Consider the following 17,333-nt stretch of genomic DNA (forward strand, 5'->3'; position numbering starts at 1 on the left):
AAGTAGCTTTCCTTTGTACGCGTGGAGAGCTGATGCGCACTTCAAATAGTTCTGGTCTGCCCGTTCAGGAGATTTTGGGGGAATCCGACGCCGTCTTTGTGATGGAACTGTAAATAAAAGCAAAGTAAATAAATAAAATGAATTCTTACCTCCCCACATGTGAAACTATGATCGGACTGCATCGTTGTCAATTTGCTCCAGCTGCTCTACTGGTTTTTCAACCAGGGAGCAGGATGGATCGTTTTGAGCAGCAATTGCCGGAGGTCACAAGAAAAGACGTACATCTGTCCGACTCTTTCAGAATGATCTACAAAGATCGGCAAATAGAAAAGAGTTTGAGAGTTGACACAAACTTGGCTCCATGTGAAAGGGTGTTTGCTTTACCCACATATGGAGGCTGTAGTCCTCAACGTGGCCCTCGCAGTTCTGTCTTTTCAAAGTAACCAATAAACAATGGCTACATTTTATCAAAAGAGATGAATGTTCTTGTATAGCGAGGCAAAAAGGAATTTAAAAGACATTCAGAGAGCAATGTGAAGCTTTGAAATTATTATTTTACCAATCTCAAAAGAAGACACGAGCGCATTACCAAAATGGAGTAGCGTCAGATTTTTAGGGTTTTGTGGGATTTCTCATTTGTCTTTCGCTAAAAAAAAAAAAAAAAAAACACAAACCATTTCTCCCTCTAGTGTTACACTCACGTTTGTTTTGGTTGTATTTACCCAGAATGCCCTGCGCTATAGTCCTTCCTGATTTTGGAGCGGTCTCTGGTCCGCTTGCATCCACATATGCATTCGGACCACACCAGAATTCACTTCAGCTGAACCGAAACCTATTGTTTTTAGGCTGACTAAAAACTTTTTTAATTACTCTATTTGGTCCGCATCAGAGTTCGATTGCGCGTTCACACCTCTCTAAATAAACCAGATATTCTGGGCCAACGAAATGCGCCCTGATATCCACTGAAAACAATAATCTGAGCTTGATTTGTTGTCACTGGCTGCGTTTTTATCTGTACAAAAAGCCAAAAGGTCTCATTGTGTCAGAACGTTTTCCTTGCATGCAGTCGAAAGCACAAGTTTACATACACTGAATAAAATCATTGGATTTTCACAGTTGTTGATCAACACCCCTCGCCCCCTCCAAAAAACAAAGGAAACAGTAATCTATATTTAATATTTGAGCTAGGAATATAGAAAGCCATCTAATTTCAGATACTTTTCAGATAATTCGTTTTTTGGGAAGCTTACAAAGGTCATTGAGTTTTTAGGAGATAAGAATTTCTGTAACTTATTCAATCTAATTGTGCTGATGTAAGTTTGAGCTTAACGTTTTTTTTAGTTGACTAGAAATAACTAGAATTTAACAGACTGTATGAGAGCTGGACTTTAATTGAATCTGGCATGAATTTATGTTGACAAATAACTGTAATAACGAAGTGAATTGGTTTAATGTTTCATTAGAGGCCGTTGGGTGGTTCAGTTGGTAGAGCAGTTTTTTGTCCTGGTTTGATTCCAGCTCTCAGATCATTTGCTGCATGTTTTTTTTTTTTCTTTCTCTCTCTCTCCACCTTGTTTCCTGTCGATTTCCTGTTCAATGAAGGCCACTGTTGCCAAAAAAATAAGCATCATTCTAAAGAGAAACATGTCGTTAAAAACGTTCATCCTTTAAGAAAATCTACTTGTGGGAGTCATTATGTTATTTACACTAAGATACTTTTATTCATCGTTGACACAAACTGGTTTAATTTGGCTGCTTCCTGTTATAGATGGCCTTTTAAACAGAGGTATGTGTTTGTGTGTATACCATTTATTACACTATCCATATGCCCATATGCATGTTGTCTGTCACGTACCGTCCACTGTGTGTATTTGGAGCAACTTTGCACCCTCAAACTGCATGTTTTATTTATAGAGTATTTTGTTGTTGTCTTTTTGTCAGTATCTGTCTGCAGAGTTTTGTCAAATGCGGTGTTGGGGTGTGTGTGTGTGTGTGTGTGTTTGTGTTTATGTGTAAAACCAGTTTTCCACTCATCTTGTTTCTCACCAGCTTGTAGAGGAAGCCCTTAGTTCTCATTTTGAGTCAGCCCACTCCTCTCTGTGGAAACTTCACACACAGATATATTATAATGGAACATGCTGTTTACATGTGTGTATACGAAAAGAAAAAAAAAAAAAAGATGACTATCGCTTTATGCCCTGCTGCCTTCTGCAACTCAAATGTGAAATTTCTGGCTCCACTAACTTTGTCGAGAAATTTCTTTAAAAAAAAACAAACGATGTGAGCAGTTGAGAAATTTTAAAGCCTGCGTCGTCAGCCAGAACCGAACCCTCGGTTCGCCGTCATCCTCTTGCGTCCACGCGTGTTTGGGTGCTGATTTGCAAGCAAAACGAGGCGTGAAGGCTGATGATGCCACACACCAGTTTGAACAGCTTTTGTTAAAAAAAACAGACTTTTCCATTAGCTTTAGCGGTTGCTCTGTCAAATTGTCAGCGAATCTTGTTTGTGAAAACTGTTTCGGTTAATTAAACCAATGATTATTTGCTAAGTGAAAGTCAAATGGTCAGGTCAAAATGTTTGAAGTGTGGCCCTGTTAAAGGCTGTAAGAGTTTAAATGCTGTATGATGCAGATTTTAGCTACTTTAGATGACTTTGATGTGGTAAACCAGTCGGTCTCACTGTTTTTCAAAAGCCTAATCTGCCTATTGTGCCATTAGTTGCACATTTTATCAGTCAAGCAACATTGCAAATTGGATTTACTGCCAAAATTGTTCACATGCGTGTCGGAAACAAATTACTTGGGATGAGCCAAAGTCGTTTACAGGTGGAGTTCGGAAAGTTGGACCAAAATGCAGAGGAGAGCTAGGACTGATCTCAGTTGAAGGTTTCATAATAGGATAACAGGAAAATCGACATGTATTGGAGATAAACGTCCAGGACGTTTTTGAGATTGGAGTGGGTAAGATTTTAGCCGTCATTGTAGCTGTCTAACAAACCCCTACTTCTAAAATTCTAAGCCGTATTTTGAGTAGTTTCTCGTGAATTTTGGAATTTCGTTGAAAGTATTCAAGTCTACAAGTTTGTAGACTCTGAATAAGCATCCTAAATGACCACTGACCTAAATGAAATATATACTGAAGATTGATTTCGCACTCAGCCACTGGTTGTTTCAGCTGTAATGAATTAATGTAAACAAATAATATTAATTGGCCAGATAAGTAGTTGCAATTGTAATTGAATGACATAGGGGATGTTCTGTTTAATATAAATTTAACTTTTGGGTGCAAGGAGCAGAATGTGTGTCTTTCACAATTTCACAATTGATGTAATTGACATGAGCTCTGGTTCTCTTACAAATGCCAATTGAAAAAAAAAACTTCACTTGAACAGTCATGTTTAAAAGAAGCCTTTTATTCTATTAATACAGTGCTCATGCATTTTAATGTATTATGACTATGCATATCACAAGCATATCTAAAGGCATTAGTCATTCAACACCACCAAAAAATAAATCAAATGTGCCTTCTGGTTAAAGAAGAATTGTGATGTATTTTTAAAAAAATACCTTTTGACGGGGCGCTGTGGTGGCGCAGGGGCAAAGCATGACCCACGTTGAGGCCTTATTCCTTGTAGCGGTGGTCGTAGGTTCGATTCCCGGCCTGGCGACATTTGCCGCATGTCTTCCCCCTCTCTGGTTACCCTGTTTCCTGTCAAACAGGAAACAGAGCCACCTGTTGGCTCTAGTGGCCTTTTCAAATAAAGGTCACTAGAGCCAACAAAACCTTTAAAAAAATTAAAAAAACCTTTTGACAATATTAAAATGTCACCACACCTTATGTAGGGGAAACACCGTCTGCACGTTCCGCTTTTTCTGCCTCTTTCATCTAAATATCTGCATCCTGTCTCTGAAATATCACATTTTGGGTTTTTGATGGGAGTGTGTGGTGGGTTTCATATTTACATGCTCCAGATGAGTGTGTCACATGTGACTGCAGAAAGAGCGAGATTCGGTTTCACATTGCCAACGTGCTTGCCATGAAAATGTCATAAGGTTCTGTTTCTGAAGCCGTGTGCGTGGAGTTGGTCTTTGTGAGCAGTGTGGCCTGTACTTTTTTGTAGCACTTTATCAACTCCAAGGGGCCTTACAAAGCAGGAGCTTTGATACTCATGTTCATACACTGATGGTGGGGAGCCACATTGTAGCCACGTCTGCCCTGCGGCAGGCTGAAAGATGTGAGGCTGCCGTTCAAGTAGGCGCAAGACGGCTCTGACAAGCACCAAGGTGAAATTTCTTTTCCAAAGTCACCAGAGACAGTGACTGACACGGACAGAGTGGGGATTTGAACCAACAACCCACTGGTTACAGGACCTATCAACAAGCTTCTCAGAGAATTCTGGTTGGATGTTTGACAATTTGTGTCATCAGGGTTTGGTACAAATCAGAAACGTTCACAAGTTGTTTGTTTTTGCAACTCCAAATCAGGTGTCGAGTCTTTTTTCCTCAAGTCAAAGTCAAGTCTCAAAACTCTGGCAACTACATTAAACATGTTCTTATCAAATTAATGACATCTGGCCCTTTAACATCCCACCGCTGTAGGCTTGGACTACGCTGTTTTCCTTCGGCCTAAATTGATTTATAAAAATGCCCTCTGTTTATCATGCCGCCCTGGCTACTTACAAATAAAACATGGATAGAAGGCTTTGATAACAAGTTTTTATTTTTAGTTTTATTATTATCGTTTTGTGTTAAGGGCTTTCTTGTGATGTTTCTTTCAAGAGCACAAAAATTGTTTATCATTTAGAATTTAAAGGGTCTTTTGAAAGAAAAATGTCAACTAAAGGGACACTAAAATAAAAGTAAACGGGAGCAGTCTTTTTCTATTTTATTTTCATTAATTTCTTAAAGTGCACTTTAAATTGTAGTGTTGAATCTGCTACCATGTTGTGCTCAAATGAGCAGATCCGTCAGTGAATTATTTCCATACCCTTGGTTTGCATTGGCTAGAATTGATTCTTAAGCTGAGTAACTTTCTGGTTGATGGTTTAAGATGTTGGTTCAACATTTCCACATAGTTTAAGAGCCCGTTCTTTCCAAATGGGTCTTTATGACCAAACTGGGAAACAACAGAATGTCTCCAAAAATGAAGGTCTTTGTCTCTGAGTCTATTTGCAAAGTGTAATTTTACTTTCTAGACCTGTTTCTTTATGGTCAGACAACACGTCCAAAAAAAAAGAATGAAATGTGAAGCCAAAAACTGTTAAAAGCGTAAAACATCATTTTATTCATTTAGTGAAATGAGGCATGTGTGAAAAATAAATCTATATTTGGTATGAGCAGATGAAAGTATATAATTTTATATCACATGTGTTGAGCAGTCATAATATTCCATTGCCATGGAGACAAGCTTGTATTTGCTCAGTGGGTCTCAGATTAAACACTCCCACGTTTAAGTGCCAGGTTATGTAAATGCAATGCAGAGAAAAAAATATTTGATCACTTCAAAACTTATTCCATAAATACTGTCACATTTGTCCTGTACAGCTCAATTGTAGAAACAAAACTGTAAGGAAGATGAAATGTAAAAATAAACAAAATGGTGCTTTTTTTTTATATGTCTACACACCTGCAAGCTAATACCTACCAAATATTGTTTCATAATCCAACATTGTTGAGTTCACACCAATCACTCTTAATAGACTTGAAATACAGTTCAGTCAGTCCGACTGAATACCCCTGACTTCAGTTACACATTTATTAGTTTTTTTTATTTGTAATTCTCCAAAATAAATACCATATATACAGTACAGACCAAAAGTTTGGACACACCTTCTAATTCAATGGGTTTTCTTTATTTTCATGACTATTTATAAGGCAAGAAATCCCACTTATTAACCTGACAGGGCAGGTTGACCTATGAAGTGAAAACCATTTCAGGTGACGACCTCTTGAAGCTCATCAAGAAAATGCAGAGTGTGTGCAAAGCAGTAATCACAGCAAAAGGTTGGTACTTTGAAGAAACTAGAATATAAGGGATATTTTCAGTTGTTTTACACTTTTTTGTTTAGTGCATATTTCCACATGTGTTGTTCATAGTTTTGATGCCTTCAGTGTGAATCTGCAATGTCAATAGTCATGAAAATAAAGAAAACCCATTGAATTAAAAGGTGCGTCCAAACTTTTGGTCTGTACTGTATATGTGAAAAGGTTTTGAAATTATTCATGATGGTCTCATCGTCTACATCACAAGTACCAGGTGTTTTAATAGGTGTATAAACCTTTGAGAGCCTGCCTCATGAAAGCCTCTCCAGATAAAAGATGATCGGTCATTCTTTGCTAAAAAGCCTATAAAAATTAGGACGAGTTGCCGGGGGCACCAAGAGGCACCGTTATTGAAATGTTACCGTCGCTATCGGTGCACATGCAAATGTTCAAACTGACAGTTGTGAGAAGAAGCCGTGCAAACTGAGCTGTGTTTTGAGAGCAGAAAGTTGATTTGTTTATTGGAAAAGAATAGCTCGTGGTTAGTGAGTTACCTCAACTGCTCAGTGTGAAGAGAGGAAATGGAAATATAGACATAGGTGCTTTAATAGATGGTCTCTAGAGTGTGCTTGTGTTGGTCTTAACTGCCAACTGAGGTCAAATCAAAGAGTGGAAAAAACACACTTGCACACGTACACTTTTGCACTGTTATCTCATTTGACCCAATTACCTGCGATGCAGATCTAGACCCTCTCTGGTTGTCACTAAGAGATTTTCCATGTTGTTTCCCAGAATGTTTTTGCCTTTTGTTTCTTTTTGTAATTGTCAATGAACAATAAGGTAAAACTGGTAGCATCCTGGTTTTCCAGAATTTATAAAGAGGAGGTGCATAGGGTTGAGTTTTGGTTTCAGGTATTTATTGGGATGGCAAAATCTGAATCAGTAGATCTATTCACTTGTTGCACATAAATAGCAAAAAAACAACAAAAAAAACCTCAATATAAAACTGTCATGATCAGCAATTCAGAGCTGCAGCAGAATTGGCTCAGTGAAGCTTCAGTAGGCGCTTAATAACAAGAACTCAGCTAAAGTGTTAAGCGACTCCTGGCTCCATATTTTTAGACTTGCAATCTTTAAAAAGGCTGTTAAATAATAATTTTTTTTCTCTCAGTTTTTGAAACATTTCCAGCAGAAGTCGGGTTTTATAAGAGAAGCTGCGGCTGATGGAAACTCAGAGGGGAGAATCTGCCATCGGGAGAAAGGATTTTGCGAAAACAACCGTAGTCGTGTACTCTACAGATCCAGGCTCACAATAAGATCGTGCTGGAAGGAAGTCCAGTTTTTTGGGGGGTTTTTTAAGTTTGAAACAAGCCGTTGAGGGGACGGAGAAAAACATTTCAGTGACACGAAGAAGGTGCTCTGGTCGAATGAGACGAAAACTAAGTTGGTTTGGTTTTGGGAGCATAATGTTTGATCTGGTTAAGTGTTGCTGGGCAGAGTCATGTCTGAGTTTCCTTACAGGGCCCGTTTACCCGACCTCAGCTGAGCAGATGATGATGGATATATAGATTGTGTAATGAAGAAGTCTTCATTACTGGAGCCATTGTTACTTCAATAACATGTACAGCACTCTTTTGCACTTTATTGTTTAATTAGCCCTTTATTTAGCACTGTGTTAATAACCACTTGCACACTAGACGTTTTAAATATTTGTTGAGTATTTTAGTAATTAGCATGTTGCCTTTTGTTCTGGGCCCTGGAGAATAATTGTTACTCAGGGCAAATAAGGGCTACTGTTCAGTGAAACTCAAGCAAATGTTTGTGTACAATCTGTCTGTAAAAAGTGTAGGTGAAGAAGTAGTGATGTGCAGGAATGACTCACCTGTCTTGTCTGTTTCCTCTCTGGGGTGTTTGGACAAATTCTTCCCCAGAGAATCCAGACGCCGTTTATAGGTTCCAGGAGAGGCTGTGGAAAAGTGCAAGAAACAGGTTTTTGCTGCGTTTCATGACGGTGCTTATGTGTAAGGATAAAATGTAACATATTTATAAAAAGTAAATAGGAAAGTGTTTGCATATTTGTATTTAGTAAAATGTAGTGTCAAGTCAATTAATTAGAAAACAAAACAAAATGACAAAAAAAAGAAAAGATCTGTGATTTTACTTTCACTTCCTAACTTGATATTGGCCTGTCACAGATAATCCAAATAAGATTCAACACGTTTAAAATGATGAAATGTGTAAATGGGTTGTTTTGTAGGATACCCAATCTACCAATTACTGCTGTAATTGACTGATGTAAAGATTTGTTAAGTCCAAAGTTAATGTTTGGGGTTTACTACTGCTACTGGCATCCAAACCTGGATTCACATCGTCATCTTGCCACTTAGGAGCCAACTCTAGGGCCAATAATTTATAGTAATTTCATGTTAATATGAAAAATGTCTAAATGATAGCATTCACATCTGCCTGTCAGAAATGTGTAAGATTGAAATCACTTCTTTTGCTCTCGCAATGCTTTCTTATTTTGAGATGAAACACGAAGTGAAAACAGGAACTGGAAAAATATTTAGTAAATCTGTGTAAAACTTTGAAAAGCTACACATAAATATACAAATATTTAAAATGTATTTTTTATTTTATTTTGCTCTTTGTTTTGATTTTTAATTATAGCTCTTTTTTACTCTAAATAACAGTTATTTCCTCTGTTGCAGGCATGAAGCACACACACACACACACACACACACACGCCCACAGCTCTGCATTTACTGAGAAAACATGGAGCAGCATTTCTGGTGGTCCATGTTTGTGTGCTCGTGCACAGCTCCGTGCCTGTCGCTGCGGTTTGATCACCGTAAAGTGAGAACAACTGTAGTACCAGACTGCTGAAGACGGTCAACAAGCAAATGACACATACGCACAAACACGAGGACGCTCTGCCGTTTCCGTGCCTTTCAGTCGGCAAAGTGGTTCCAAATGGAAGTGAGGAGGAGGAGAGTCCAAAACAAAAGGTCATCATAAGATAAGAAAAAAATGAAGAAAGAGCAAAAAGCTTCAATTATTATTCTACTGTTTACGTTAGAGTGAGTTACGACAAGCATTAACCATTAGACCCACTGTGTCTGTGCAGTTGTAAAAGTCTGAATAAAGCAGTGCAGGGTGACAGATTTCTTTTTTTTTTGGTTTGTTTGTCTTTCAGTGGAGCTGAACAGTTTGTCCTGCAGCAACAGATCAAACTGTCACTGAAAGCACTGTCTCCACCACTGCGTTTCAAGCTAGCAGTTTAAGCTTCTTACTGTTTCATTTTGACAATGTTCATTTACCTGGACAAGATCTGAATTGATACAGCTCTTAAATGCCACATCCTACAAAAGCACTGCCTCTGTTTTTAATTTTTTTAAAAAATCCTGAGCCAAATGTAAACTTTAGTTCTCTCCTACCACATTAGCCTTAAATCTCTTTACATTTTGTTGTGTTTCAGCCACTAACTTCAATCTGTTTAGCTGGATTTCATTTTTAGCTGGAAGCAGTTATGCACTGCTTTGTGCATAACTGTGCACAAAGCAGTGCATAACTGTGAAGTGGAAGGAAATGGTCATATTCAAAACATTTAACAAATAAGTTTGAAAGGCACACTATGTCTTTAAATCCATTTACACCCATCCCCAGAATGCGGTGCAGATGTTATGAAGTCACTTCATTAGTAAATACACTCCATACATGTGTATTTTATCCCAACAGCCTATTGAAGACCTGGGAACAAGGCAGACACATCGGGGATAAAATTGTGGAAAAGTTTGAAGGAAGAAAACATTTTGTACATCTAAAGAAGCACTGAGCTATTCCTATTGGGAAAATCGAAACAGTGTGGCACAATGCAAGCCTAATAAGACATGGCCATCCACCAAAGCTGATGAACACGGCGAGGAAGGATTTTGATCGAAAAAGCAGCTAACATCTCCATGGTAACTCTGGATTATTATTTTGCAACTCAGGCGGAAGGATTTGTCTAACATCTCCAAAATAAAAGATAACCATAATAAGTTCTATCTGCAGTCAAAAAAAGAGCTCATCACCCTGAACACACCATTCCTGCTTACACCAAAATCCATTAGATTTTCTTTTTTTATGGAAATACACCAAAATAAATTCCAGCAGTGCTTAACTAGCAATGTTTTATTGCTAGTTAAGCAATTTAACTAGCAAAAAACTAGCAGAGACATACACACAGGCACCATGCTTTGGAGATTTTATTTGAATACAAAAGTTGGCTTCTGCTTCACGGCTAAGCGCTGCTTTGTGTTTGTCAACAACATAAAATCCCCCAAATAATAGTAACCAAAGCTTGTTCATTCAACAAGACGAAATGTTTGTGGGTAATGAATTGTGCAAGGCGCCGTTTGTGGATGAGCTACCGTAAGAACAATAAACGACCGGTCGTTAGCCACGCAGTTTGCGTGCGGCATAAAACTCAAATAAGCCCATCAAATTCCAATAATGCCGTAACATTCTCAATTGAAACTGATAATTGATTTGAACTAGGGTTGGTGAGATTAGTAGTAGCACGGAGAACACTAACACTGTCCCATCATTACTGTGGGTGTGGAGCGTTTTGCCACTTAGCTGTGACCTTTCTCAGCGTGGTGTTACGTCCTCAGAGTCACAGCTCTATTGTGTCCTGACCTCTCGCATTACAGCCAGCCTACGTTGTGGACACATTCCCACACATGCAGACACACACACCCACACACACCCCGACACAGTATTAGTGTGGTCCAGGTGGTCAGTATTGTCTTACTGGGGGTGAGGGTGTCATGCTTCAGTGCAAAAGAACTGCATGGTGCTTCCCATTAGTACCCAATGGCTAGCAGTCAATATCTTCAATCTCTAGGATCTCACACACACACACACACATGCCTAAACACCCCCACCCCCACACCCCTGCACGCACACACTCTTTGTGTCCCCATGGCACTCTCTTTTGACATCATGCATTCCTTAGGTGTTACCCATTCACCACTTAAAGCACAACTTTTACCGTAAGCTGGACCACAACCTGCTTATGTAATTAAAGCGAAACAGAAATAATTTGGGGAGAAAAAAAAGTGAAGATCACAACTAGTTTTCACATTTACGAAAAGTCCTGACCAGTTGGTATTCATTAACCTTTTGTACCTAGACATGGCATAAAAGAGCAAACAACACAAATTCACATGTTTGCAAATAATCCCTGTGATATTATTACCAAATGTACAATCCAGCATGAGGCCACATCATTGGACAATTAATTGGACGATTGATTTTTAAGAATTGTTGCCGATGACTCTTGTGTTGCAGAGAATTAGGATAGTTCTGACAGCGACGTGGGTTTCCATCTGGCACTAGGAAGGCCTAGCTAAAGAAAAACGTCAGCTTGCAGTAAACACAGAACCTGCAGCATACATTTTTTGCAGATTGATAGTAACCTGACTTCCATCTATTGTCTATTTTTGGTTACCCTGCAGGGTCACATGGGGTTGGTGCCTATTTCCAGCAGTCACTGGGCGAGAGAGGTGGGCAACACAGAGACACAGAGATACACAGCCACACGCGTAAGGACAAATTGAACAGACCAGTTAACTTAACAGTCATGTTTTTGGACTGAGGGAGCGAGTGGGAGTACCTGGAGAGAACCCACACATGCACAGGGAGAACATACAAACTCCATGCAGGAAGACCCCAGACCAGGACTCAAACCCAAGACGACGTTATAGTGCTTATATGCCAATAATTATACTTTAATCATACTATCCTATGAATATTACCTTTCATTAGGTGCCTGGTCATTAGAGCCCTCATCGATGATTGTATGTTGAAGAATAAAAGAGTGACAACCATTTGAAATTTGCATGTCAAGTGTGTCCACCACAATCCGGTCCAGCTGGGGAAAATGCCTGGACATCAACATGCAAAAATCTTTACATTTTTTCCATTTCCATTTTTGAGCATTTTTTTTTTTCTAAGTACATAAAATTTCTTATCTACAAGTTGATAAGTTTTATTTTATTTTCCAGTTCACATCTTCAATATTGCAATATGTAGCTGGATGAAAAATAAACAAGAAAAATCCAGGTGAGGCAAAATCTTTCATTTGTTTTTGTGTTACAAACTTAATGGCCACATATCTTTGTAGTCAAACATGTTGCAGTCAAACAGATGCAACATGTCTGACTGCAGAGATAAACAATTTAGAAGGCTATCTTAACGAGACCAAGCTCATGTAGAGGGGTTGGGTAAGCTCCGTCAGGCACTTTTTGTGATTTTGAAGACATACCACGCACCTTTTCTATATATTTTTAATTTAATGATTTTTCCTGTCTTATCTTTTGACTCAGCTCTGTGTTCAACACTCGCTGACATTTCACTGAGCTTTACGGTCGGGTCAAAAGCTGGAATAAAGCCACTGCTGACACACCACTTTTGAAGCTCTGGCAGTAATAGCAACAGTAAAAAAAAAGCTCTAATGTGTTTATTACCCTTAACTATGGGTGTGGCTGTTAAGATACATCTAAAAAGAAATCTAATATTAGGTGGCTGGAACTCCACAGTGTGCATAAAAGTCTTTTTAAATTTTTTTATGGTCAGACTGGGGAGATATTTGTCTGATTTATTTAAGCTAGCTCAACACAGCTGAACCCTCAGCCATCAGTTTGTTTGTTCAGCATGAAATCCTTAGCTTGGCACGACAGTGCAATTTACAGCTATTTATGATCCACTGTGTATAATGGTGTCTACTGTAGTGAGTAATCTGTAATTACCCTTAAATTTCCCCAGGGGCAGCTAAATGATGCCATAAAACTCTGCAGGGTATCGATCGTCCAGTGACTCCAATTGTTATTTGGCTGTTAAAGCAAACAGGCTGAAGGGAAGCCAGACTACCACAGATGTCAACATTGTAAAAGACTGAACATTTTAACGCACTGTATCAGCCATACCAGGAAAGACTTTCACACACACATATATGCATATGCATATATATATATATATATATATATATATATATATATATATATATATATATACTACAGACCAAAAGTTTGGACACATCTTTTAATTCAATGAGTTTCCTTTATTTTCATGACTATTGACATTGTAGATTCACACTGAAGGCATCAAAACTATGAATAACACATGTGGAAATATGCACTAAACAAAAAAGTGTAAAACAACTGAAAATACCCCTTATATTCTAGTTTCTTCAAAGTAGCAACCTTTTGCTGTGATTACTGCTTTGCACACACTCTGCATTTTCTTGATGAGCTTCAAGAGGTCGTCACCTGAAATGGTTTTCACTTCATAGGTCAACCTGCCCTGTCAGGTTAATAAGTGGGATTTCTTACCTTATAAATAGTCATGAAAATAAAGAAAACCCATTGAATTAGAAGGTGTGTCCAAACCTTTGGTCTGTACTATATATATATATATATATATATATATATATATATATATATAAAGATGCCCTTTCATGAACTGGCGACCTGGCCAGGGTGTACCCCACCTCTTGCCCATTGACCGCTGACAATAGGCACCAGCACCCCTCGCGACTCTATGTGGGATAAGCGTGTATAAGGAAGGATGGATGGCTTTACATATATTCTTGTACTTTCTTTAAACTCTACAGAAGTGGAGAGAGTGGAGGCTGAAGAGTTTGCTACAATACAAACGTAACACGCAAACATCTTGGTTGAACAAGAACCAAATATTTTGTTGTTAGTCAGTTACCCTTGCTGAGTACATCTGGTCATCTTTAGAACATATTGGCATGTTTGTGATTTCGGGAGTGACCGATTTTCATGGAAATGAAACGCACTCTCTCCGAGTGGCTGGCAAGAAAACAATCATTTTGAAACCGTTTTGTTCTTAAAGTACTAAATAGCTGTTTGGCTGTGGTGGAAAATGTCTCAAATGCATAAAAAGCCTTTCAGAATGACTCTCAAATCAGCAATTTCAGCTCATTTCCAGAGTGCTGCAGCACCATAATGAAATCCTTTTGTAATAAAGACAAAATAATTCAAAAGGCATGTGTTTGCATGACAACGATGCAAACAAATGCTCCACCATGTCTAGGTGTTTATACTTTTGTCATGCTTTGCCATGCGCAGAGATCTTTTAATAGGTGAGACAAAGTCAGTAATCAAAGTTACTGACAGGAATAACAGAGAGGAACCAAAACACAGGAACCAATGTACGAGAGGAGAATCCAGTCCAGGACATTGGGAAAAGTATTAAAAATATTATTTCGTTTCCATCAATTAAAACTCTAATAAGCATCTAACACTTTTTGAAAAAAAAAATCACCTCAACTGCCTCCTGTATCACTAAAACTAATGTTGCTCAGGAATTAAACAGTGAAGACAGAAATGGGAAGCACTATCAGAAATATTTTCCCACACTCAGACACTGACCGGTATTGATCACATGCAAATGTTATTGATCGCCTCACTCTCGTCCGTCTGTATTGATCCGACTCCTTTCTTTGTCCTTAAACCTTCCAGCTGTCGGAGTTCTGTGGACCGGATCCTCTTGTTGCTTTCAGCGAGTCGAAGTTCTGCATCAGCATTACTGAATCAGTGAGCACTGTGATTTGCTTTTGCAATTCGTGTTTTTGCATGTTGCTTTTGCAATTCACAGCACTCACTTGATTAAAGCGCCATGTGTGATGCGATGGTGTGGCTTTGAGTTAATGTCATCTATTTTCTACAGCTGAGCACCTGTAAACTGCTTTGATTCATAATACTTATGTTATACTGCCTAACACCCATTTGTTTGCCAATACTGGATGCCAAATTAGATAAAATGAAAAATAAATGTGTGCTATATTGATTTACTGAAAGACCAAAACCTCTTTTTTGATCATGTGACATTTAATCATTAGAAAGACAACATAGTAGTACATGCAAAAAGTTTTGTTTTTAAGTAGATTTTATTCATCCATGCCTTTCTTGATAAACAATGAGAACATTTTTATTGGTGTTATCGCAATCAAAGGTAATGATGAGCAATCTATACCTGGTAGTTTAAGAAACAAAATAGTTTGTAGAGTGTGAAAATGACAGGGTTGTGTTAACTCTCAGACCTGTGCAGGTTTGAATGTATTAATGTCATAGTCTTTGATTAAAAAAGCTATGACAGCCACAAACCTATAGACCATGATGTATCCACTGTGGATTTTTAAGGATTTTGAATGTTATGGGTAGAAAGGATTTATAGAATTAACTGAAACATTCTGTGCATGAGGAAAAAACATGTAACTTAACCGTCCTATAACCATTTGGCCATAAGCTGCAGACTTAGATCTACAACTTGGCGTAGAGGAAGATGGCTGCCCCTTTGGACACTTCAGCTAACCTCCATAACTTCCAGTCAACTGGTGGACATAAACTTAGGATGCAACGGCACAAAATCCCCCTGTGCATATCATCCTAATCACTAGGTCTGTATTTCTTCATGAATTCCACTATTGCTTAATCAGTACTCTTTATATGATTCATAAGTGGAAAGATATTGAAATGTACTTTCATTTCAAGAGTGGTTTTAACCTTTTCAGTATTACTCAAATCGCTCTCTTGCCAACGTCAATATATAGCAGCGAATGTGTTGAAGACATTACATGTGATTTTGACAGTTGGGTAAGTGAGCTCTCAGATCGCTTTGAGGTTGGTATTTTTGCTATGAATATTTGTAGAGTCATTCTAAAACATGGCATTAGCTTTAAGGTTAACTTTGGGCAGGGTAATGGTCCTAAAACACACAAGCAATAAAATGCTATAGAATGGCCCAGTCAAATTCTAGATTTTAATCCATGTGAGATTAGGTGTCAAATCTTGAAAATTGATGATCAAAGACACCTTTCATCCAATGTCACTGAGCTGGAGTTATTTTTTGAAAAGAACGATGGTCCAAAAATGTGTCTTACTCTCTAGACGTGCAAAGTTGGTAGAGACATTCCCCCAAAATGCAGCAGCTGTAACTGCAGCAAAAGGTGAATCTGCAAAGAGCTGGCTCACGGTGGCTTCAACAGAAATGCACGTTACGCATTTCTGCTTTTTACTTGTACAAAAAGATGCAAAAACATGAACACACACACAAAAAAATCTTTACTTTGGTCTATTAGGTGATCTTCATTAAACTTTGTGGTTGAAACGTGGCAAAATGCGAAGGGTTTGTTTAATGCATTGCTATGTTCCATCACAGAAGTGAATCTAACCAGATTTTATTCTTAATATGCCGTCCGTTGCCATGACTCATTTGTTATTGACTGTTTTAATACCAGCCAGAAGATCGTCTTCTCATACGAGAAGCCGTAAGTTTAAACATTTTAATGTTTTTTTTAAATGTTTAAATTTAAACATTTAAGCATGTTTAAATGTTTCATCTCTGCGTTTTGCTATGCGTTTTTGTGCGCGTTCTGTGCCCATTTTTTTTTTATTTCCCTCCACTCAATTCCAGTCACAGGTGTTTCGCTTGAACGCCAGAGGGCGACGGTGAACCGCCTATTCACCCAGCAGACCATTTAAACCCAGAAAACTGCGTCACACAATGGGGGCGGAGTGATCTCAATGCAATTTATATACAGAGAACTGAGAGCTTTTCTCCCTGTAGCTTCACGGAGAGCGAAGGAAACATCTCAGCAACAAAGGGCAGGCTGGAGTTTGTTTACCTCACACGGTGGAGTTTCCACACGGACTATTCAACCACTTTTCAACCGCTGCCCCCGTCCGACTCTGGAATATACTCGCTTGTTGACGTCGACGTCTTTCCCCTCCACCTTTTATTTCTTTTTCGGGATTTATTGTCGCCACTTTGGACTAGTGGACCAGCATTAGAAGTCCCGCAAACTGCTTTCCCACAGTTTTTGAAGTTAGGGCCAATGTGTCAACGCATGTCAGTCTTGTGACTGACATGCACTCTTTAAGGTAAGTTTTGTCAGCACGAGCGAACAGTGAGCGCGCGCGTTGTTCGTCACCCCGCTGTTTAATTGGAATAATATGATCCGCCGCTTCACGCCGGCTTTTCCGTGACTGCGCTGCACCCGCGCGCACTTTATCCGGGTCTGTTTGCCATTCCTTTATTTATCGCAGCATCACCGCAATTATAACAGCAGCAATAATATGTGCATTTATAGTTTAATGAGGGCTTTACTAAACCTGCAGTTTGCCAAGCACTCCGAGTAGCATGTCCGTAAACACATAATCTGCTTATTTCACGGTAGTTACTGAACTAGTTGGAATAATACTTGAAGAAAAAATGATTCGGTAATTATTGTGCTTTTCTAAGCTCCGGTGTTTAAGAACGACACGCTCCAGCTCCACTTCTT

The 17,333-nt window shown here is 38.7% G+C and overlaps 1 protein-coding gene across 3 annotated transcripts in view; it reads left to right on the forward strand.

Moving 5' to 3' along the window:
• Nucleotides 1-14,285: 14,285 nt before the first annotated feature.
• The window catches only part of bcl2l11 (BCL2 like 11), a 35,824-nt gene continuing 32,776 nt past the window's right edge, over nucleotides 14,286-17,333 (forward strand). For 2 of the 3 annotated variants that reach the window (XM_028007969.1, XM_028007970.1), the window contains exon 1: nucleotides 14,290-16,932. In XM_028007969.1, coding sequence (XP_027863770.1) covers nucleotides 16,919-16,932 — 14 coding nt within the window. In that variant the 5' untranslated portion in view covers nucleotides 14,290-16,918. Of the gene's footprint in view, nucleotides 16,933-17,333 lie in introns of all 3 variants that reach the window. The other variant, XM_028007971.1, reaches the window with a different exon arrangement.

The sequence above is a fragment of the Xiphophorus couchianus genome, chromosome 22 (assembly GCF_001444195.1).
Source record: "Xiphophorus couchianus chromosome 22, X_couchianus-1.0, whole genome shotgun sequence".
Taxonomy (NCBI): domain Eukaryota; kingdom Metazoa; phylum Chordata; class Actinopteri; order Cyprinodontiformes; family Poeciliidae; genus Xiphophorus; species Xiphophorus couchianus.